We start from the raw sequence: 23,712 nt of genomic DNA on the forward strand, positions 1-23,712 counted from the left end.
ACACCCAGGCACCATCCTAGCTGCACAGAACCTTGCAACTGCAAAGTCTTCCACCCCCCAGGCCACGCCCATTGCCTCCCGGGAATGAAAAGCAGGGCCCTCCTGCTCGTTGCTGGGGCTCTCGTTGACTGGTTGACACTCTGCTCCCAGGGAAGACTCTATGGTTGGTAACTCGTTGGTTGGCAGAGGGGGACGCTCTAGGGAAAGTCGTCTCTTCGGCGGGCAGCTCGGTAGCGACACTCTGCAGGGGGGAGGCGACTCGGTGGTGGTGAGCGGAGTGCTTGCGGCGGCAGTAGGGCGGGGTGGGCGGACGCTCTGGCCCGGAATCGGTGGTGGAGGAGCGGGGGTGAGGGCCGCTCTGGCCGGCGGACTCGCTGGTGTGGAGTCCCGGAAGCTGCGCTCTCCCAGGCTGGGCACGGGCAGCGGAGAATGGCGGAGAGTCCGGCAGCGGAGGAGGCGGCCGCGGCGGCGGTGCTGGCGGCCGCCACTAGCGGCGGGGTCCCGGCGGGACCCGGGGCGGCGGGGGAGCGGGCAGCCCGGGCTGTTCATCCCAGCCGAGGCTGATGGCCGCGTGGCGGGTTCGGGGCCCCCCGCGGGCCGGAAGCCCCCGGAGGGCGGGCCCCTCCGTCGCTCAGCCGGGCTGCCCGCGGCCGCCGCCGCTGCGGCCGGGGCCGCGCTGCTCACGCACTCCGCCTTCTGGGACCCCACGGTGAGCGGCGACTGGGACAGCGAGAGGCCGAGCCCGGCCTGCCTGCTGCGGATCAAACGGTGAGCGAGCGGGCCGGCCCCGGCTGCCTGCTGCGGGTCGAGCCGGGGACCCCACGGGCCTGCCCGCCCTGGGTGGGAGGGTGTCTGTAACTACAACCCCCGCCTCCCAGGGGTCCCTGCCCCGGGATAGCGCGCCCCAACGCCGGGGCCCCCGGTGGGGAATCCCCCGTTCGCGTGGTGTCTTCCCTGCTCCCGGCCCAGCCAGCACCCCGCGTGCCAGCTGGGGATCCCATGACTCCCCCCCACCCCAGTGTCGCGGTCATTTCTCTTCCTGCCGGCCTCCCCCCGCCTGGCGTTGCTGGGATAGCCAAGGACTTCTCTGGCGAAATCGCCTCTGAGTAAATGCCCCCTCATGGTAATAACTAGTTGCTCTATTTGGGATCCCCCGAAAAGAGCCGTTTGTCTGTGCATGGGGCCTTCCCCCTTTTTCTAAAACGAATACAAATATTTCCCTGACCTCTTGTGATCTCTTCCACCTTCTTACTCTTTGAGCCTAGAGTTATAGGCTTTGCATTACCAACACACATTGTCTCATCCGCCTGTGTATGTGGAGTGGGCCCTAACCACCTAGATAGCCTATACGGCATGGATGTCATCAGCATTTGTGCTAGGAACAGGACAAACTCTTCCATGTTGTTCTGCTCTATGGCCTGAAGTCACCTATTGAGGCACCTATATATCCTAGGGTACTGGATGCATTTCTTCATGCTCCAGCACTTACAGCTTTCCACAATGGAGTGTGGGGCTACCTCACTCATCCCCCCTTTGGTCTTGTCCCCAGAGGTATCTGCAGCTCTCTAGGTTTTAGTAGGCTTCCCCAGTGTTAGGAGAATGTTCTGTGCATCAAAATGCTTTAGATTCCCTCTGGCTTTGTTAACACATCTACTGTCAGCTGCCTGCTGCTGCTCTAGAGCCAGCATGCTAATGCCACTTTGTATTTATAAAGCACTTTTCAGCCAGAAGGATCCCAAAGTGATTTGCAGGCTGTATCCATGTAAGATTATGTATCCACTTCTCAGGTGGAATGTGATAGCTGTTCTCCATGTGCAGCAGTGCTGTACAGCACAGGAAATGAAGCATCCCATGTGCACATGAAACTTCCAGGTAAATGTAGGAGACAAAATAAATTATCCACCACTGAAATTTGGCAATTCATGTGGATCAGCAGCTTCTTGCTAAAACTGCCACAGTCTATTTCATTTATCATTTTAATGGGGGAATTTTCTGTTAATTCCCCCCTTAGTCCCTCACCTGGTTAAACCATTCTTGCTGCTACCAGTGGCTAGGAAAATATGACTTCATACAACTCAACAGAGCATATGTTTTGCCCCTTCCATGCAAGGATCTCAAAGCCCATACATTGAATTCAGCCTCACAACTGCATTTTACAGGTGCATACAAGAGAGGCAAAGCGACTTCCCCGAGGTTAACGATGAAGCTGTGTCAGACAAGAGTAGCATTTTAATCTCTTGATTCTGTCCTGTGCATTCAATATAAGATGCCTCACCTGACTAAAACTACCTCTACTTAATCTATTGTGCTGGCTGTCTTCCAGTGAGTGATCTGAAACCCAATGTCTCTGTGCATCTGCAAATTAGGAGTTTTGTATTAGATTAATAGGGGAATGGGTTTCTTGTGTTCCTAGATTGAATTATAAGGTGTTCATTACTGGCCCACCCATAACCCTGTTCTTTCATTTGCCTGAGTGGTGCTAATTGATCAATTCAGCTGTTTCTCCTCTAACTGCAGTATTAGAGGCTGCATGTAAAAGGATTGCTTACATTAGGTCTGGAGTGTTGATCAACTTTATAACAATACAACAACATATTGTTTTAAATACTGGCATTATGTCAATAGGTTCTTCCTTTTCCCTCATCACCAATATCACTGCTTGCCAAATGATTGCGTATCCTTGTTCTACTGCCGGTTACAAAACTCCTATAACTTCACCATAAGATGGTACAAACTATGTTTCCAGTCCAAATGGATGATAGCACAAACTTAATAATACTTTGTAAGAAGATGAGGTTCTCCTGTCACTTCAGAAGTTTCACCTGCTTAGTCATACTGCTGAAACTTTAGCTCAGCTCAGTTTTCTTTACAATCAGGAAGGCTTTTTGAAAATTCTTTTGTGGCTGTGTGCAACTCGGGTCAACGCTGGGAGGAGCTCTTCCTCTGTTAGAGGTGGAGTGCTGCTGTATGTCCCCAACTCGCGATGAGTTGTATCTGATTCCATATCTCTTTTGTTACATATTTTGAGAGCGTGTGCACTCCTTATCTCCTCCAGCTCTTCTTCTGGATAAGCAGGAACAGCTTAGCCAGAAAACAATGAAACAGCAACAAAATAAATGCTTTCAGTAACAGGTTTACTTCTTAAAATACACCCTTTTGCGTGCACTCTCTCTCATACTCTGTTCTGTTCCTTGGATTGGGCTGGACCCCGAGGGAGAAAATGGCTAATTCCTGTTTTGTTTTTCTTCAGGGATATCATGTCCATTTATAAGGAACCACCCCCTGGAATGTTTGTTGTGCCTGATCCCCATGATATGACTAAGGTAAGTGAATATCCAGAACTGATCCAACTTTCCCCTTCTGTGTATTTTGTTTTGCTGGCTACTTTAAGATTTAGTCCATATAAGGCTTGTCAATATCATGTTGAGGTGGGTAAGCATCTCCTAGAGCATCCTCAAAAGGTTGTAAAAGAATAAAGTAGCTTAAATTTTCCTGGGGACAGTGGGAAGGGGTTGTGTTTAAAACTGGAAGAGGCTTTCAAGGAAGCTGGCTTTGTGAAGTGAGAAACCTTTGTGAAGTAGCGCCTCCATGGCCATGTGACTTGGTAAAGCACCGATCCTTCTGGCTTCGTGCTGCCAATGCTTGAAAACAATCAGTGGAAATGTTTGAGGAAGAGCTGACTCCACTGTGAGCTACTGGATATGGGAAGCTGGGGATGGTAAATGTGGTAGTCAGATGCATCAGAAACTTCAGATTAGTGACCCTGTTGGCCATGATTCACACCCAAGCTGATGCAGAGAGGTGTAACTTACACTCCCTGTGCTAGCCTGCATCCCTGTGCCCCAGTGGAGGTGTTCTTGGGAGAAGCCTGTCATGTAGTTTCTGCTAAGTGTCACACTACAGTCAGGATACCCTAGTAAGTTTGCAGACAATGGCTGCTGACAGGATGCATTTGATGCTGTGCATCTCCCAGCCTCCGTGTGACATCCACTCTTTGGGCTGCACTGGTTTCCTGGGAGACTCATAGTGGATGAGAAGTTGCCTCGTCTTTTCCTGTTGCAAGCTTTTCCCACCTCTCCAACAAAGTTTCCACTTCCAGGTTCCACCAGCACTAACTCTTGGTTGAATTTGAGGCCTTTGGGTTTTAAGATACTGCAAGGGAATAGTTGAGAGAATTCCTATATACAAGAATACTCCAAATTTCGAGCATACACTCAGTATTTTAATCATAACTTTGGCCCAAATTGATGCTGGAAGCTGAAAATACACACACGTTTTCCAACAACGCATTATATCATTGACCGTGTCCTAGAGCGTCTTAGTATTGGCATCTTCTTGCAAATCATGGAGTTAAAAAGCATTTAAAATAGATCAAGTGATCACATTTGAAAAAGCACGGAAGGAAATAATAATGCTCAGCTAATAGCTTTGGAGGAGTAGTTTCACCTGTATGCGATCAGGATTTTCAGAGGTAACTTTATGGTGAGGAGAGAATGTGCCCCTAACCTTAGGTCCTGGCTGAGGAAAGTTAGTGATCCGTTTAAGTACAAATCAGTGCAGTATCTTCAAGCCAAGCAAAATCCTCTTGCTGGTGGAAATTCAGAAGTTGGAAAATAAAGCGTTGGGGATGGAAATAGGCAGTGAATATTATTTTTTCTTAATGGCTTTTTGTTTTTAAATCCTGTAACTTTTGAAAAGTCGAGCTCTTCCGATGAACTACTGTTTACTCTGCGTTCGGCTGTGCAGACGTGGAGCGGATGTATGTGCAAGTGTGCGAGACGTGCGGCTGCCGCGGCCCCTTTGTAAAAACGGCTACGTAGGCACGGGTGTGGCAGAGATGTGAAGCAGTGGCTCAGGGTATGAGTGAGTCTGGCAGGGAGGGGAAAGAGTGGACCGTGTATGACGTGCTTGTGAGAGAAGCCTGGTCTGTGTCGGGATTCCTTGCACTTGTTTGGTTTTGTTGAGAATTTCACCGTGCTGCGCAATTTTGAAGTGGTGCGCAAGATGGGCTTTTGTTTTGCAGATTCATGCATTGATCACAGGCCCATTTGACACGCCTTATGAAGGGGGTTTCTTCTTGTTCCTGTTTCGCTGTCCTCCAGATTATCCCATCCATCCACCAAGGGTCAAACTGATGACAACAGGGAATAACACAGTGAGGTTTAACCCCAACTTCTACCGCAATGGGAAAGTCTGCCTGAGTATTCTAGGGTAAGAGGAGACTTCAGCTGTTTCAAGGGGAAGCCAGGAGTTTGCTGCAGGCAGTTCTGCAGTATGTCCCCCTCTTTGCATATTTAGGTCCCAATCCTGCAGTGACATATGCATGAAGTCACTTGTACAATGGAGGCCTTAACGCTGCCAAAATGTAGCTAAAATACGACTGACTTTCTTTGAACCTTCAAAAGCCAGGACGGAAATTCTGTTCTCTCATGCCATTGTGGCTAAGTAGCACAACACTGTTCCTCTCTCCCAGTCCCACCATAGAGTTTTGGCCTGAACTTTTGCATTTCTTCTGCTTTTGTGGTTTGAAGGCCGACCCTTATTGTTGCTTGAATGTAGATTTTTGCGGTTTTAATTTCCCGTGCATGTGTGGTTTTTAAAAAGAAAATAGAAATTTAAAAAAAAAGCCACTAAGAACTCCCTGGAAAGCTGTTTAACTGCTTTTCTGCTTCCGCCTGTGCTTGGCGCAAAACCATGAGTAGTATAATTATTTTAAGTCCCCAGTAGAGCACTGCCTATTCAAACAGTGCTTTTACAAACTTAGGCTCCAGTTCTGCAGATGCTCAATTTTAAGCAGGTGAGCAGTCCCATTAGCCTCAACTGGACTACTGTGCTTAAAGGACACGTATTGATGGTCTCAATCCTGCAAAGGCATCAGCCCATCCCTGACACGTTAACAATGTAAGGGCATGATCTTGGGTGCCACTGAGCACTGTGCAGCTCGGCGTGAAGCCAATGCAAGGTGCAGATACTCCTTGTCTCTCGGGATTGGGGTCTAAATTCGAGCAAACCCAGAACAACGGTTGAAGGAAGATTATTGATGTGAAGGAAGGGGGTGGGTTTGAAGCGGGAGGCATTTGGTTAGGCAGACCACCTCAAACTCTTGGGATGTGCATCAAACTGAAAGGCAGAGGGAGGTGGAGGGAAAGGAAGCAGTAAAAATGAAAGGATTTGAAAGCATCTCATGTGCCAGGTGCATCCTTCTTTTGAAATGCTGCCATTCCTGGGGGAGGAGAGAGAGGATCTATAGCAAAAGGGTTAAGGGCGGCTAATGCAGAGTCGTCTTCTAGCAGTGTCCCTCTGCAAAAAGGGATGCGCACCCCTACATGTGAAATAACACAGTGAGGTTTAACCCCAACTTCTACCGCAATGGGAAAGTCTGCCTGAGTATTCTAACTCTAACACTAACTTCACCCATAAAAGCTTCTGAACACTGCAGATCACTGGGGACTCTTCTGGGCTCCCTGTTTTTCTTGTCCACTTCCCCTTCTGGGTAGTCCCTTCTTAGCTTTTTCTGATTTCCTAAACTGGGGTTTGTTGACTTTGAGAGTGGTAATGGTGAAAGGGGAGGTCACTGCATCATATTGTAGGTCTTGTGTTTAAATACATTCCTATGTTTATGATGTTTCAGCACTTGGACTGGTCCTGCTTGGAGCCCAGCACAGAGTATCTCTTCAGTCCTCATCTCCATACAGTCTCTGATGACTGAGAACCCCTATCACAACGAACCTGGCTTTGAGCAGGTAATAGATCTGATTGAGCACAGTTTACTCCAGTTCTGAAATGACTTGACTCCTGTGTCATCATCGTCCCCCCCCCCCCCACCACTCCAACTGTGAATTCCCTTTTGCAGAGAGACAATTAGTCATCCCGGGGCTATGCAAGCGATGGTAGCTGAAGTGTATACTTATGGGCAAAAGGCAGTGTTGTCTAGTAGTTAGAGAACTGGAACATTCCTGCTTTCTGTTTCATTCTTTGCTGCTGAGTTGCTGTGACCTTGAGTAATCTGTTAACTGTGCCAAGCCCCAATTTACCCCACCTATAAAATGGATATGATGCTGCCTGACTTGCAGAAGAGCTCAAATGTTTGTAATTCCTTTTGAGATTTGTATGGTGGAATATCCTGTCACGGCTAATGGTCACCTGGCTTAAATACACAGAGCATGGGTTAAAAAATGCCATAGATCCCATTGTAATTTACATTATAAGTAAGGTAGTGGAATTAACTGGAAACCTACAGGAAACTGACTATATCTGCAGGGTTTTTTCCTAGTTCTGCCAATCTCTGCTGACAGTAAATGGCTTCCCTGGGATGTATTGTTTATGTACTACATGAACCAAACTGCTCAAGTTATCTTGGCCTTCAGTCCCAGAGAGAGAGAGACTTGTGCTGGCTCTAGCTGAGTTGATCCATCTCCTCAGCTACCCAAATCCTGTGCTCTGGGAACATGTGGAATCTCTTACCAGCTTTTCAGCATAAATTAGATCACTGTACTTTGAGCAGGCAGATCTGAGGAGAGTTCGCTGCTGTGTGAAATCCTTATGGCCCGAGGGGAGGGGAAGGGATAATAGCCATTCACACCGCACTGGACTCAGTAGAGCAATTTACGTTTACAGGAGAGGCACCCTGGGGATAGTAAGAACTATAATGAGTGCATTCGGCATGAGACCATCCGAGTAGCTGTGTGCGACATGCTGGAAGGAAAGTGTCCCTGTCCTGAGCCTTTACGGTAGGTAATGGTGATGAGGAGTGGCCCCACCTCGCTCTGAACAGTCAGGGTCCGCTTTAACTGGGCGCTTCTATATGCTTCATGTTTACTTGCTGAGTCACTGTTAAGGGCTGGATCTCTGTTGAAGGGGCAGTGTACGTTGGAACTCTTATCTTGGTGTTTCTGAACTCCTGAGTTCCAGCCCTAGCTGTGTCACCACTAAACCCCTCTGTTCTCGTTCCCATATTGTAAAGGGGAATGACGTGTCCCTGTCTTGCACGGGTGGATGGCTAATTGTTCCTGATGTGTATCGAGTATTATAATTATACAGCCCCCTGTACCTGTTCCCTGCCCTGCTTTTGTCTCACTGTACATCCAGTTGCTATATGACCTCCTCTCCTGCATACTCTTGTTCCTGTACGTTGTGATTCAGTCAGGGCAGTGACACAAAGTTAATGCAAACCCCACGTGTCTGAGGTTCTGCTGAGCAGCAGAATGGTTGCCTCAGTTGACAGGACAGATTTTTTGAATGCTTGGATCATCCTCGTAAATTTTTAAGACATACATGGAGTGTTGTGGATTAGATGAATGACAGGTTTGCTTAACTGAATGGAGTCTCATGGGGCCAGGAGGTGATGAGACCATTGCTTAAATGCTCGCTCATCCTGCATTGACCCTGTGCTCTTTTGTGGTGTTCCAGGGGTGTTATGGAGAAATCTTTCATGGAATACTTTGACTTCTACGAGGGTGCGTGCAAAGAGAGGCTTCACCTCCAAGGACAGACAATGCAGGTAAGCAGCTGGCAACCATGCCATGACTTAATTAGAAGGGCACAGTTTAATGACCTGTTAGGTTGTAAGAAATGAAAGTGTTGATGTGCCAGCTATGTGGTGTGAAGTGATGTCTGCTTGCTGAGATGGGGCCACTGCTCTTTATCCTGGCTACTTTGGCTGAAGGAGGTAATCAGGCTGCCTCTTGACATGGCTACTTTAGGAGGGAGGAGAATGGGAGTTCATTGAAGGATAGAATTTCTTAAATTCTCTCCAGACACGTGCTTTGATTTCGCATCAGCCATGAAATAAGGCTATGAGAAATTCCTGTTGTTTGTGTTAGAGGAAAAACAGTGTACTAAGTGTCTACTTAATTTTCTGTTGGTGCTAACTGTACTTCATTTGAAAGTTTCCCCTGAAAGCGGGGGAATACACCAGCTTAAATGTGCTTGTATTTCCTCTTCATGTGGATCAGGGCCATACAGGTAGTATTGGATGCGGCCCACAATGGGTAAATAGGTTGAGAACCGCTGGTCTATCCTTGGACTCATGCTGAGAGAATAGGAAACTACCACCACCAGTTGGACAATGGTGTGATTCCAGTAGGACAGTTCCTATGTCCCGTCAAAGGTGTAGCTAGCTGGTGTTTTTCTGCTGGCTCTGGCTATTTTGGGTACTTTAGAGGACATCCTAAAATTCCTGCGATGCTGTTAATCTCTTCTTCAGAGCCCCGTCGTTATGTTACTTAGTAATTATGCAATACAAGCCTGGCAAGTCGGAGAGGTTTCTTCCCACTCTCCAATCCTGAGAACCAGCTGGTAACTCTTAATTTTTATCTGCGCTAGCCTAAGTGTGGACTCAAAGGTGCTTTGCTGAGGCTCGGTCCCTTGAGGTGCCAAGTGCCTTCAATTTCTATTGATTTCGCAGACCCAGTACAAGCCATTGAGCTTTTCCTAGCACTGCTCCTGAGCCCCTCATCAGAAAAAAAGTTTTTTTCCCTACTGCTGATTGCTAAGATATTTTGGTATGACTAGAACAGAAGAAGCTTCTAATCAGCTATCTCCCGTCTGCTCATTTAAAGATATCGCCATTGATGAAAGAGGGAGGTGGTTAATTTTACCACCTAGTGTCTACCCATGCCCTTACTGTCAACAAACAGTCCCATAATCCATAAAATTAGAGCTTGACAAAAGCAGACCGCTTGGGTTTGGACTGAATAGTGCCACCAGGCAACACTGTCTGACTCCCATCACTTGAAATCTTTAGTACAGCGACTAGAGGCTCTATTGTAAAACCACACGACTTGAGGGGTTATTCAGGAATAGCACCAATCACATTCTACGGTCATAACTGCTGCAGCTGCAAGGAGCAGAGGTTCAGTTTATTACTGTAGCACCTAGGTGCTGTACACAAACAGTGCTGGTCTTACAGTGGTCGCAATTGCTGTGTTCCCATCCCTGTCGTAAATTGTAGCATAGGCACTTCATTAGATGAACTGTAGATAAAAGAATAAACTGTGTGAAAACGAAGCCATTCCAAAATGTTGGGCTCAGTGTCGTCGTCAGCTTCCCCACATTAGCATAGTGTTTAGGAAAGAAGCTGGCTTTTCGGTTTTGGAGTCTAAAGTCATCCTATTTATCCCAGAGCAGGTACAGTGGAAGCTTCCTCCCAGTCGCTCTGTCAGGGTGAGAGAGTAGGAGCTAAATCTCTCTTCCCTGTTCGCTGCTGTGAGTGACTGTAGGCAAGTCTGGTCACTTGTGTGCCTCAGTTTCCCCATCTGTAAAATGGGGATAATGATACTTGCCTTCCTTTATAAAGCCTCTGTAGCAGTACGTGAGGTGTTAGTAACTAAGTCTGTAGTCTTTCCTACTGAGACTGTCACTCCCTCCTGCCTGAGATCAATTCATCAGTTCTTTGAAACTGGTTCAAATCCAGCCAGTGTCCACTCAAGCTTTCATCCGGCTGTGGAAGGTAAATTAAGTTCCCTCCAGTTTATTTTGCCTGGGTTTTTCAGATGAGAGCATTTAAAAGAGCCAAGGTCCCATATGCTCTGCTTTGACACTGACAAACCCCTAACACAGTGGCAGAGAGAGGTTTAACCAGCGTCTTTGGCCAAAGTGTCTCGCCTTGCAGTGGGTGTATTTCATAGATGCCGCATAGAGTGTGATGTACTCTGGCACCGTACAAGTGTCTCTAAATCTTACATGTTTCCCCCCAGGATCCCTTTGGTGAGAAACGAGGCCACTTTGACTATCAGTCCCTATTAATCCGTTTGCAAGGAATTCGGCTGAAGGTGCAAGAGAAACACCAGCAGGAGAATGTAGAAATAGACTCTGACAGCAGCTCCTCGGAGACAGAGACGGACACTCAAGGGAGCTCCAAGGCTTAGAGGTCTCTCTAAGTGAGAAACCCAATCCTGGGGATGGTTCTGTCTTCGAACTCTAGAATTACCCCTGACAGACTTGAGAACCAAGCCAATCCCAGAGTGGCTAGAGCTGGAAGAGGTCTTCTGTCTCCTTTAATGCTCTGGTGGATACCGAACAAGAGGACTTCATGGTAGACAAAGCCAAGCTTGTGACAGGCTACTCGAAAAGGTACTTCCTATGCTAGAAAGCTGGAGCATGTGGCATCAGGTTATTTTGGAAACACTTATACCAGGTGGCTTTTTTTTTTCTTCATTGGATTAAAATAATGAGATGTAGAATGCAAGTCCGTTTTACAGCTTTTCTGTTCTTAAATAGCCAGTGTGTGCCCTTCCCTCTGGCCATGCTGAACTCCCAAGGACCAGAGCTGTAAGAGCACTTGGGTGGAGTCGGTAATACTAAGGGGTCCACTTGCTGCTTGCCCGGGGTTAACTTCTGTCTGGGGAGAGGTGGGGCCCAGTGCTCTGCATAAGCCCATCTACCTACTGATATCTCTTCTAGACAGACCAAAGATAAACAGGGTGAGTCTAGCTTTCTTTCTGAAAGCTTCATCCAGTCCCTGGGTGGCTTTTGCTGGCTGAACTTTAGGTGGAAGTGGGGGGGAAGAAATGGATGCAAACTGTAAAAGCTTATAAATCAAGAGCAGATGCTTTTACCTTGGAAACACTGGAGAGAGAATCACTGGTTCTTTTAAAACAACCCCCACACACACACCAAGGCTTTTGTTTTTTTTATGATCTTGATTGGAGCTGACATGTTCTACTTTAGCTCTTCTAAATGGAAGTGCTGTTTGCTTTCAGCCCCTGAAGTCAACTTTTTTTTTTTTCTTTTTCTGTTAATATTTTGATCTAGGCCAAATTTGAATGCTAGGATAAGGGACATTTGTAAGCAGGAAGCTAACTTCTGATGGAGTCCTACAGAGAAGGGGAGGAGCAAATGTCAATAGCAGCAGAACATTCCCTTGCCAAACTTGGCCAGTGGTAAAACTATTTCTTAGAAGGATCAAACCTTTAACAGCAGAGTCTCCTTTTTGAGCAATTCATACCTCTTGGGCAGGTGTCGTCTGGCTGCACGTGCCATTACATCAAAGATGTATTTAAAGTAAGGGGCATGGAGATGAAACATACTAAGGTCAAGCAGGCAGATAAGCCTGATTTGGTAACAAAATAAAATCACCAAACTGGGTGGTAAAATGCTCTCCAGATGAAGGGCTTAATCTTGTTTTACAAGAGCATTGATTAAAAGTTGAGCACATAGGATGGTGCATCAACCTTCCTCCCTCCCTCCCTCCCCCCCCAATTCCTCTTTGCTGTAATCCTTTCTTCGATTTAGTGTGGCATGGAAAGAAACTTCAGGCCAGGTAACGTTGTTCTAAAAAAAAAATTGTCTTTTTTTTGTAGATCAAATTGCAGTTGTTTTCAATGTCCCATGTGTTGGTGAATTATTTTCAAAACAGATTCTTTAAGTAGAATATCAACTATTGTAAACTTTCAGAAGCCTGCCTCCTGCTGCGTAAGTAGCCTTGAAGTTGAAAGATGTTAAATGGCACCTTGAATTCAGGAATGTTTCCAACAACTTTTTTTTTCCCCTCAAACAAAATCTCACCTTGGGTCTGTCATTGGTATGGTTTAGAATAGAACCCTATCTTCTCTGAAGGGAAACTCACATAGGACACTCCAGATGGAAGTAAATACAGCAGTTTATTCCTTGATAAGGTTTCATGGAGGCATATCTGTATGAAAAGTCATGAGCTGTGCTACTGTGATGCCTCTGTTTAATCCCATTGTAAATTTCACTGTTTCCATCAATCAATAGTATCCCCACTTTAAAATGGGTTAGAGCTGGGCCTCTAATGCCTTAAGGCAGATCTCGTTCAGAAATACATATGTGATGCATGTGGCATTACCATCCACACACACACAATGCCTTACTGTGGCTGTAAACGTATTAGTTTTATAGCGCTGTTACCCATCCTGCTGTTTCTGAACATTTCCATTTCAAAGTGACAATCCTCAATGACTGCTCTAGGCGGACATGTTTTAGTGACAGAATTTTAGACCTAATGATTTGAAAATATATGCACAAGAGTCACTATAAAACACCTTGTTTATATACAATTGTACATAAGATTTTTTTGTGCAATAAAGTTTGTTTTGGCAGAATCTAGACTATTGTATTTTTCATGGGGAAAGTGACTTGAGCAGGGATGCTGGTGGGAACAGTTTAGTCTCCACAGCTGATAAAAGCTTCAAGTGGAATTTACCCTTTGAGGTAGAATCACTTGCGTCCTGCCAGTGTTCTGTTTAGAACAGTAGCCCTTTAAGTCACACTGATGGTAAAGGTTGCTGATTGGTACAATTCAAAGGAAATTTAAAGTTAAACATGTATAATTTTGACCAATTAAATGGATAAACTTAGGGACTTTGTTTAAACAAACTTTCAAGTAATACAGCACAGGGAGAATACGTACAGCTCCGTGTTTTCCTCTTAACAGTCAGGGTATTGCCTCCTTTGCTTCCTCTGGAGTGATTTCCTGAGAGTAAAGTTCTGTAAAGAGAGCTGGCAGCCAGTACTGAGATTCCCCTGGAGCTTGTGTGTCAAGCCAAGCCATGCCTTCCTTCAGCAGGTGTTCCTGTCAAAACAGACCACAGTCTCAGAAGCTGAATGGAGAAAACAAGGATCTGCAAAAAAAATCAGCTGTGGGGGAAGCATGCAAGAACCACTTCTGCATTCTACAGGCAGGAGAAGGAAAAGTCAAGTTAGCACTAGACTGGGCTTCCTTTGCCCCACTCAGCCTAGCTGCTTGTAGTTCAGACAACTGATCACCACTTCCACTACTGGAAGTGTTCTCACCCACTACAAATATTTAAAGGGAAAGTGGCTATACTGACTGCAGAAACACTTCACTACAGTTACCTCCATTCTCTCCACATACTGCCTTGGGTGGGGACAGATGAAGATTATGTTCAAAGTGTATTCTACAACCATGGAAGCAAAGCCAGAGCTGGTGAGTAAGATTTACAGAACTAAGGAAGGTGCAGCCCCAAGCCCAAGGCAGGAAATGAGGGGTGGCAGGAGTGAAGTGTGTACATAGTTCACAGCAGCACCAATCAAAGGCCTGGATCTGCCATTAAGAGGATTCTACCTCACATCCTGGCCACACTGAGTCCTACAGGGGTGAAGAACCCATTTTACTTTCTTCCTGGTTTGGTCTTACAGACTAGATGGGATTAAACTGTTTTTACTGTGTCCTACCATTAGGGTGGATGTGGTAGTGCAAATGGTTGGATTAAATGCCATTGTAGTAGGTTACAAACAAGCATACCCCACAAGGACTACATACATACCAGCACATGCTTGGCACGTTCCATCTCCCACTTTAAACTGGACTCGATCTCGCTGACAGTTACATACCCCTTTTTCTGGAATAAGAAGGAAAATGTGTTTTGTAGGACAGCAATTTCAGTGCACAGTTAAAGCTCTTTATTGTCTGCTAAGCAGTAGGACTTAATAACAGAGTCCATGTTTTGGAATGTCTACTTGCCTATATGTTCATATCTTTACAAGCTGAGACCTTAGGGTCTTGCTCATATGAGAATTTACACTCTTCATACCATCTCTTCCTTATCCAAGGACCCTGCCCTAGTGTCTCAAGGGTACTCTTTGGCCCCTCGGGGTAGCTTATACTAAAGAATCTCTTGCCACATTACCTCGGCCAGCTGCAAAACCACTGTGTGATCCATGTTCAGTTCAGCTGGTACAGACTGGATCAGATATGTCCCTCCGACAGGAATAATCCCAAAGCCACTGCCCAGAACTTTCAGCTTCTTGATAGCGCGGAGGAGATCATCCCTGAAGAGGCAGTGGGAGTGAATAAAAGACTTTTTAAAAGAAAAGCTTGCTCTTCAGTTGAACCAGATGCTAAGTAATGTAGTAAATAAGGGACAACAGCTGTACAAGTGGCAAAGTTAAGGTCTGAAATGCAGAGGCCAGCCCTGCATGTTGAGTGGCTATAGTAATTTCTTCTCATGCTAAGCATCTCTGAAAAGTCAGCTGCTATTTGTTTGTTTTCATTCATACTTACCAAGAGGCAACAGCAACTGAAAAGATTGCTTGCCTTCCTTCCATTTAAGGTGTGCTCTGATTCCAACAGGATCACAAGAGGGTCACTAAAACTGTTTGAGTGAACTCATTCCACAACTGTCTAGAACACTCATTATATAAGTCCTGTGAACTTAAACTCTAAATTGCCAAAATAAAAGATTGAAAAGACAAGGTCAAGTCCAAAATTCAGATCCTGTAAGAACCTTTTGCAAACTGTATCAACAGAAAGGTCTCCAAGCAGAAGAAAGATGAAATAATGAAAGTTCAGTAGAAATTGTTATTTGTTCAAGTAATACTCCCTAGCAGGTTGAGGACTGGTAGACAGTAACACCTTGCTAATGCAGGAGAAGAAAGTGAAATGCAATAGTCTATTTTCACTGTCCATGTGAATCTGTGACAAAAGTATGAATCTAATTTTCATTATGTTACACTTAACATACTATATACAGGTTTCAGAGTAGCAGCTGTGTTAGTCTGTAAGCCCATGAAAGCTTATGCTCAAATGAATGTTAGTCTAAGGTGCCACAAGTACTCCTGTTCTTTATACTAAATACAGATTTCCCTATCTTAGCAGTCCTCTTAAGTAACTCAAAGTCAAATATAAGGTTTTTTTAATTAGGCTGTCAATTCTCCTTGATGTAAGTACAGACTGTTTACATTGCAATACAGACTGAGCTAATGTTTCACTTGTAGGACTTTAGCATAATTTGTCTTAATGTATGATTTGCAAATACAGATTCTTAACTGAGTATCTAAGCTATCCTAAAAATATTTTGCATAATGTAATCTTGAGAGGAGGGAAGGGGGCAGGAACCGGGCTGGGCCCCTCCAGCAGGGATATCATTTATAATAGGGCATTGCTTGCAACCTTAATTATGGACTCACTACTGACAGACTTATTATTATGGAGCTATCTGGGGTTATATGAGCAGCAGCAGAACCTTCAGGCGCCTGCCTATATTAACTGTCACTTTTTATTCATGCTGTTTTCAGGCTCTCCTTGATTGTAACAGTTCAAGCAGCTACTCACTGGCTGACATCCTGGGCAAACTTCCCTCTTCCCTTCAGCACTTGCTGATGAAGTTCCTCCAGGGTTATGAGACCTAGAACAAATGAGGGAGGTGATGTTAATACAGAGCAAAGGTTCCTCTGGTAGCATCATATAGCACTTGAAATTCCTTTTCACATTCGCCATTATCTTACATGTTCCTTTCATTTACGTAGTCATTTTAATCTGTTTTTCACTGTATTCAATTTCACCGCTTTAGACAGGATATTAAATAGCTAAACATTTATATTCCCAGATTGAGAGTACTGCAGAGTTAGTTGCTGTTTTCTCCCATTAATGGATCAGGCACATTAAATTTAATCTAAAAAGGGACTGTAACCTCTTGTCTCTTTGTTCTGTGTTTGTCCAGCACCTACCACCATAGAGTTGTGGTCCAAAACTGGGGCTGCTAGCTGCTATTGCAGTACAAACTAACAGCAGATGCCATACACATGACGTTACCTTACAATAAATCCTTGCACAGTAAGTTGCTTACTCTAGATGTCAGAAGTATGTCTAACTTTTACTTGGCAGGATATCAGGCCAGTTATTTAAAATAAGAGTTTTGTCCATTTATTTATTTAGCAATGGTGGGCTAGAAATTCATTTTTTTCCCCCCTCTGTATGTGTGTCTATGTATAGTTTGATTTTTTATTAATTACTAATCCTCCAATCTTTGCTATGAACTTGATGTACTGCTACAGGCTCACCAGGCATATTTTATGGCATTGTTAAGCGGTATCTTTGCCGCTAAAAATGGTGTGAAGTTTACATTGTAACAACTAACACACACTAGCTATTTCACTATAAAATCCTATAGTGACTGCATGCAGGTAGCTTTCACTGCATTGTAGCTAGGCAACAGCAACACTATCACACCTCATCCACAATTCAGCTCATGGAGCAAAAAGCTGCAGAGCTTTGCCTCCAACCAGGGTGGATTTGATTTAAATCACTACTCAGGAAGACTCGATTTAATCATGGTTTTCTACATAAAAGTGCATTCTTGTTGGTTATTACTTTAATACATATTCTTCACAACTCATAGGTTTCATTATTAGAAGGTTCACATTTTTAAACAGTGATTTATTTTGAAAGCTTTTCAGATGAGTTTTACAGCTATATCAGAAAATGAATGATTGTTTGGTTATTTCATTTCACAAAGGTAATTGAAGCAGCTATTTATCAGGTCATTGAGAGGTGAACTATCTCCAATTCAACAGGTTAATCATTAATATTTGGAGGATTTTCTTGCCATGCTGTATTAGGAGGAGATCACCACCAGACATTTAAATTGTTTTATTTAAGTAAAACATTAAGTATTCTGGATTTTTTTCTTCAACAGCAAACATATAATAATTTAACAAAAAAGCATACGTCCCTCATGTCTCACATTTATCTCCAGACCTCTTCTCCTTATCCAGATCTATTCTGCCCCCTAAAATCTTCTATTCATTGAACTTTTTGAAGCTTTGCAGTTGTAGAGAGAGGTAAGGGATTGAAACTGTGTTCACAAATTTGCAGAGGGACAATAGAGTTGAGGTCTGTTATTTCTCAAAAAAACATTTTTGCTGTTAAGCATGTTATCTCTGGAGATACAAATCCACAGTTTGAGAACTGCAAAACTAAGCATCTCTGATAATATCTTCTAGACTGAGCACTGAGTCCCATTGGGTAGATAGAAAGATTAACCTAAAGAATCTATACAGAAGACCCTGGAACCCCATAAGATTGGGTCCCTAATCCATGAACTATTTGAACTCATTTACAAAACTTCTCAAACATTACATGAATATATTGTCTCATACTATAGAATTAGAATTTCTAATCCCTATTCCACGAGGAGATATCTTAATTAAACTTATCTTTAGATGGTTTTTTATAAAATGCTTTTTGAGGAACACACAGATTTTTTTTTTTTTTTTAAATCATTGATTTTTATCCACCCTGCCTCCAATGGATTTTCTAAGGAAAAAAAGCCAAGTGTGTTAGCTACCTCACTGTAAAAACTAAACCACCCTTTTTTATTATTATTATTGGAATGGAGACAAAGCCAAAACCATTTTCTCAGCACTTTTTGAAACCCAATAAAGTACACCACACACTGATCATCTTACCAAGCGTGGCTTGGTTTCCAGAAGCACCTTGTAACACACAACTGGCGGAAGCCAGTATTTGCTCCTGTGCTCAAGAGGCAAACGTAAAGTCCTCACCTCCATTTCTGTGTTTCAGAGCCAGACAAACTTCAATAATCTGAACACCCAGCTCATAGTAGAAGTCTCCAACTCCCAGCATCTCTGACCAGAATCCTTTACCAGCTGCAAAGGGGCGGGAGGGGGGAAGAGGGTGTGTCAGATTAGGCGTCAAGACTGTTCTTCATTAACAGCCTAATCCTCCAAGGTATTTAGGCTCCTGAATACCTTGGGGACTCTGAGCCTTACTGATGGCAGTAGGGCTACTTTCTACACAGTACAGTGCTTATGACTGAGTTTTCAGGACTAGGCCCTGTGATAAGGTGATGCAAGCAGCCCAGGAGTTAAGGGAGCTCTTCCTATCACAGGGTAGGCAAGATGTATAAGGATGTGTCCTTTTAGTCTCCAGTCTGTCAGCCAGAGAAAGTCAGATTTGTCAGCTGAGTTGCTTTATTTTGGGTTGTTCATGTCTTTTTTGTTCAAACAATAAAACACGTCGTAACGGAAAGGCCCTTAAAAGGACTTAGGCCTGGTGCTTGCTTCCCTTCCCAGACTGGCAAAACAGCCTATCAGTTTACAGGCCCAAAGAACCAAATCCCACTATCTTTACTCAGCACAGCTCCTATCAACTTCAATGAGAGATTTTACCAAGCAAAGACAATACAATGCGTCTCCAAACTCAATCACGACATTCAGCATTAAACCTCTCCAGCATATTCCTTACATGCCAATGGATCCACTCCGATAGTTGCACACATGTCCTGAAACTGGACCCGAAACTGGGGATTTTTACGAATCTCTTGCTTGTGTTTGCTGGCAAACTCTTCTAAGTTGGTCTTAAACATGTCCAGTTGCTTAGACATCTGTAAGTGACAAGTGAAGAGGGGAAGCATCTATGACTGAACGTTTGCTTTGTAACATTATATAAAACAGTAAGGCTTTAGAAAAGCACAGCATGGCACTGGTACAAAACATGACAAGGTCCCTGTTTAACTTACACAGACACAAGAACAGCCATACTGGGTAAGACCAATGGTCCATCTAGCCCAGTAGCCTGTCTTCCAACAAAGGCCGGTGCCAGATGCTTCAAAGGGAATGACAGAATGGGAATAATCAGGTGACCCATCTCCTGTCATCCACTCCCAGCTTCTGGCAGTCAGAGGTTTAGGAACACCCAGAGCATGGAGTCTTAATTCTTTTTTGAATCCGGTTTATATTTCTGACTTTCACAACATCCTCTAGCAATGAGTTCCACAGGCTGACGGTGCATTGTGTGAAGTGCTTCCTTGTGTATATTTTAAACCTGCTGCCTATTCATTTCATTGGGAGACTCCCGGTTCTTGTGTTATGTGAAGAGATAAATAACACTTCCCTATTCAATTTCTACAGCCCATTCATGATTTTATAGACCTCTATTGCAAGGGTTCTCAAACTGGGGGGTCGGGAGCCCCTCGGGGGGGGGTCACAAGGTTATTACATGGAGGGGGCTGCGAGCTGTCAGTCTCCATTCCAACCCCTGCTTTGCCTCCAGCATTTATAATGGTGTTATATATTAAAAAGTGTTTTTCATTTATAAGGGGCGGGGGCCCACACTCAGAGGCTTGCTATGTGAAAGAGGTCACCAGTACAAAAGTCTGAGAACCACTGTTCTACCGTATTGCTCCTTAATCATCTCTTTGCTAAGATGTGAGCAGTCCCAATGTTTTTAACATCTCCTCATATGGAAGCTGTTCCATACCCCATATCATTTCTGTTGCCTCTGTAGATACTTTATCCAATTCTAACACATCTTTTTTGAGATGGGATAACCAGAACAGCATGCTGTTTTCACGGTGTGGGAATACCATGCATTTACATAGTGGCATTTGGTATTTTCTGACTTATCTGGCCCTTTCCTAACACTTGATTTTTTTGGACTGTAACTGCACATTTGAGCTGTTATCTTCAGAGAATTATCCACAATGATTCCAAGATCTTTTTCTTGAGTGGTAACAGCTAATTTAGACCCCAACATTTTGTACGTATAGTTGGGATGATGTTTTCCAATGTGCATTACTTTGCATTTATCAACATTGAATTTCACCTGTCATTTTGTTGCCCAGTCGGACAGTTTTGTGAGATCCCTTTGTACCTCTTTGCAGTCAGCTTTGGATATAACTATTTGAGTAATTTTGTCCTGTCTGCAAATTTTGCTACCTCACTGTTTATCCCTTTTTCCAGATCACTTATGAATACATTGAACTGCCTTGGTCCCAGTACAGATCCTTAGGGGACTCCCACTATTTACCGCTCCATTGTGAAAACTGACCATTTATTCCTACCCTTTGTTTCTTATATTTTAACCAGTTACTGATCCATGAGAGCACCTTCCTCCTTATCCCAGGATTCCTTACGAGCCTTTGGTGAGAGACTTCAAAGGCTTTCTAAAAGTCCAAGTACACTATATCCACTGGAATATCCTTGTCCACAGGCTTGACGACACCCTCAAAGAATTCTAATAGATTGGCGAGGCACGACTGCCAAAGCCACATTGATTCTTCCCTAACATATTGTGTTTATCTAGGTGTCTGATAATTCTGTTCTTTACTACAGTTTCAACCAATTTTCCTGGTATTAAAGTTAGGTTTACCGGTCTGTAATTTCCAGGATTGCCTCTGGAGCCATTTAAAAACAATAAGATGACAATTGACCATAGGGATCTTAGATGGAGGATATAACAACAGAAGACTGCTCACAGGAAAAACATAAGGAGAAGTCAGAATCCTTTGTTTGTTTAAATATATATTTAAACAATCAGGCATAAAAAATTGAGTAGTCCACAACAGAGCAGGGATGGCATGGCATTTACCAGGGACAGTTTTCACCAGGTAAAAACCTTTTTTTTTTTTTTTAACTAGTTTTTTCGGGGACAGTAGTCCCAGTTTAAGGCATTTTCTATTTTAGAAACGGTTTCATTAACGTACACTTGGTTTTCATTACATATTCAAATTGTGGTTACATAAGACAACTGATGCACTGATTAATTTAAGGTTGCACAAATAATAAGTAAAACTGCCGTGAGTGCAATAATAACAGCGGTAATTGAAATACTGAACGACAGAATGTCTGTTTACATTTTGGTTCAGTATTTTCTTCAAGGAAGCTGTATATGTAATGACTCATTTCAGTATTACATAAACAAAAGCCAAAGACAATCAATTATATGAAAACGCCAATAATGCAGAGTTTAGGCTTAAGGCATTAAGTAAGCAGAAACAGGCAGATTTGCAGCCTACTAGTTCAGGTCCATTTGGTCATGGAGTGTTCTGTAATGGACCAACTCTGATGTATTGGATAGACTGAGCTTTTGAATGGATCTTCCAAAGTTTGAAAAGGGTTTGTTCTGGGCTTGCTGAACGTGCTGGACACTGGAGCAATTATTTTTCTCCACTTCCCAGTTTAAACTGGTATTAAGCTAGTATTCACTTGCATCCTGCCCTAAACTAGTTTTTCCTAGGAAAGTACCAACCTTACACAGGAGGCAAGACAAGGGGTGGAAAGCCAGCTGAAAAGACTGTTGGGGTTGTTTTAGGGGTGGGGGCAGAGATCTGGAAGGCCTACCTACTGCACACTGAAAAGGAAGTTCTAAGCATAGTTCTTGGTGTGACAGGCCCTAAAACGTAAGTGGGAGGAGGATTCACAGTCATCCATGACTTCCAGATTTCCAGCCTAAAAATCAGGTAAAACTAACAGGTGCAGTACTCTTGTTTTTCCCACCACCATCACCGCATCAAGCCACAATAAATAGGTGGACAGCTCCAGTTTCAGAGCATGCTGCAAAACCTCACATCCCTTCAACTTTCAAGTCCACCGCATACCAGCAATGGTCCCTACATACACAACCTGGAGCCAGTGTCTCACCTGAGCCAGCTGGTCTTCAGCCAGAACCGTCCCTCGCTCCTTGTATTTGGCCTAGGAGAGGGGGGGGAAAAAAAAAAACCTTGTAATCCAGGGTTTTGGAGCTGTGCCTGGAGCTGGAGCCCGGACCAGTAGGCTTTTGCCCAGAGCTGGAGCCAGAGCGGAGCAATTAAAAAAATCTGATTGCTCCAAATCCCTGCCCTAATCATTTTATTTAAGTTTTTCAGCGGTCCCACATAGGCCGAGACCACTTCTCCTCTGCAGGGTCCCCCACCTGTACCACCACCATTTCTGCAGTACATCTGTATTTTAAGCTAGAAAACCCACCCCAGAGGTGCTCCCCACCTACCAAGAGAGGATATGCCTAGTTTGGGTGACAGGGGTGTCCTACAGCCAGTTGCTTTGGAGAAAAGAACCAGTAGTTTCAGAGTTGCTAGGGGAGGAGGGAGGACGACACCAGTGGAGTTTAAGTTGTCAAAAGGGGTACTCAGGCCCAGATGAGTTTAGAGCAGGGGAGTATAGACTCTCAACACCCCAAGGATCTGGAGATGGCGAATTCAGACCCCCCTGCTTGAGGGGAAAAAGGCTCAGCCTCTCCAGGATGGAGTGGGAGGAATGGGGCTCAGCACCTCCAAAGTCCAGGGCAAGGCGGCTAAGATGGGCGGGGGGTGTTCAGCCTCTGCAGAATCTGGGTGCAGGGGCGGACTGGGCACCCCTGTATCTGAAGAAGGGGGGGGTCTCAGCCTCCGCAGGATGGAGGAGAAATAGGACTCAGCACCCGCAGGGTCCGGGATACGAGAGGACGGTGCAGGCTCAGGAGGGACTCGGCCCCCTGGATCTGGGACGATCCCTGGCGAAATGGGGGGGGCTCAGCCCCTGCCGAGGATGTGGGTGCGCGGGGGGATGTCTCGACCCCCCGGGATCTGGGGTCGGGCTGAGTGGGGGGCCACGTCCCCGGCTCTCACCTCTGCCAGCTTCCTCTTGGCGATGGCGCCCGCTCCCACCCCCCGCCGGTGCATCCCGGCGGCTGGGAACCGCCCAGCTCCCGGGAAACGCTCAGGGGGCTCCCAAACCGGAAATGCCCGCGGGCAACGTCATCTCTCTGCGACAGGAAGTGACTTCTTCCCTCCCGCTCCTCCATTCTAAAGGGGTGGGGCTAACCGTCCCAGCCACTGCGCCTGCGCCCTATCGCGGGGGGTTCATTCCCCCTCCTCGCGATTCTAGGGGTGGGGCTAATCCCCCTGCTACCAAAAATCCGGGGGGGGGAGGGGGTGCTAATACCCCTTTGTATCCCCACATTCTGGGGGAGGGGCTAATACCCCCTGGTAGCCCGAAATCCTGGGGGAGGGGCTCATACCAATTTGTCCCCCCAAATCATGGAGGAGGGGCTCATACACCCAAATCCTGGGGGAGGGGCTTATACCAATTTGTCTCCCCAAATCCTAGGGGAGGGGCTTATACCAATTTGTCCCACCAAATCATGGAGGAGGGGCTCATACACCCAAATCCTGGGGGAGGGGCTTATACCAATTTGTCCCCTCAAATCATGGAGGAGGGGCTCATACACCC

General features: G+C 45.0%; 2 protein-coding genes across 4 annotated transcripts; one reads left to right on the plus strand and one right to left on the minus strand.

The window, feature by feature from the left end:
- Positions 1-429: 429 nt before the first annotated feature.
- Positions 430-13,064, plus strand: UBE2Z (ubiquitin conjugating enzyme E2 Z). The gene is given in 8 exon segments (XM_032791458.2): positions 430-522; positions 524-768; positions 3,251-3,323; positions 5,024-5,211; positions 6,632-6,743; positions 7,618-7,730; positions 8,410-8,500; positions 10,698-13,064. Coding segments are annotated over 8 exon segments (1,086 nt in total). The 3' UTR covers positions 10,869-13,064.
- Positions 9,825-23,240, minus strand: SNF8 (SNF8 subunit of ESCRT-II). Of its 3 annotated transcripts, XM_032791454.2 has the most exons (9): positions 23,109-23,240; positions 22,147-22,197; positions 18,971-19,109; positions 18,268-18,372; positions 16,037-16,109; positions 14,613-14,754; positions 14,250-14,324; positions 13,373-13,534; positions 9,825-9,974 (listed from the first exon to the last, which is right to left on the minus strand). In XM_032791454.2, the coding sequence occupies exons 1-8, from the start codon at positions 23,160-23,162 to the stop codon at positions 13,397-13,399; spliced, it is 777 nt and encodes a 258-aa protein (XP_032647345.1). In that variant the 5' UTR covers positions 23,163-23,240; the 3' UTR covers positions 9,825-9,974; positions 13,373-13,396. The 3 variants fall into 3 exon arrangements, with proteins under 3 accessions (XP_032647345.1, XP_074915862.1, XP_074915863.1); XM_075059761.1 differs by lacking the exon at positions 9,825-9,974 and having other exon boundaries at positions 12,584-13,534; XM_075059762.1 differs by lacking the exons at positions 9,825-9,974; positions 18,971-19,109; positions 23,109-23,240 and having other exon boundaries at positions 12,584-13,534; positions 22,147-22,182.
- Between the last annotated feature and the right edge of the window lie 472 nt (positions 23,241-23,712).

The sequence above is a fragment of the Chelonoidis abingdonii genome, chromosome 21 (genome assembly GCF_003597395.2).
Source record: "Chelonoidis abingdonii isolate Lonesome George chromosome 21, CheloAbing_2.0, whole genome shotgun sequence".
NCBI lineage: Eukaryota > Metazoa > Chordata > Testudines > Testudinidae > Chelonoidis > Chelonoidis abingdonii.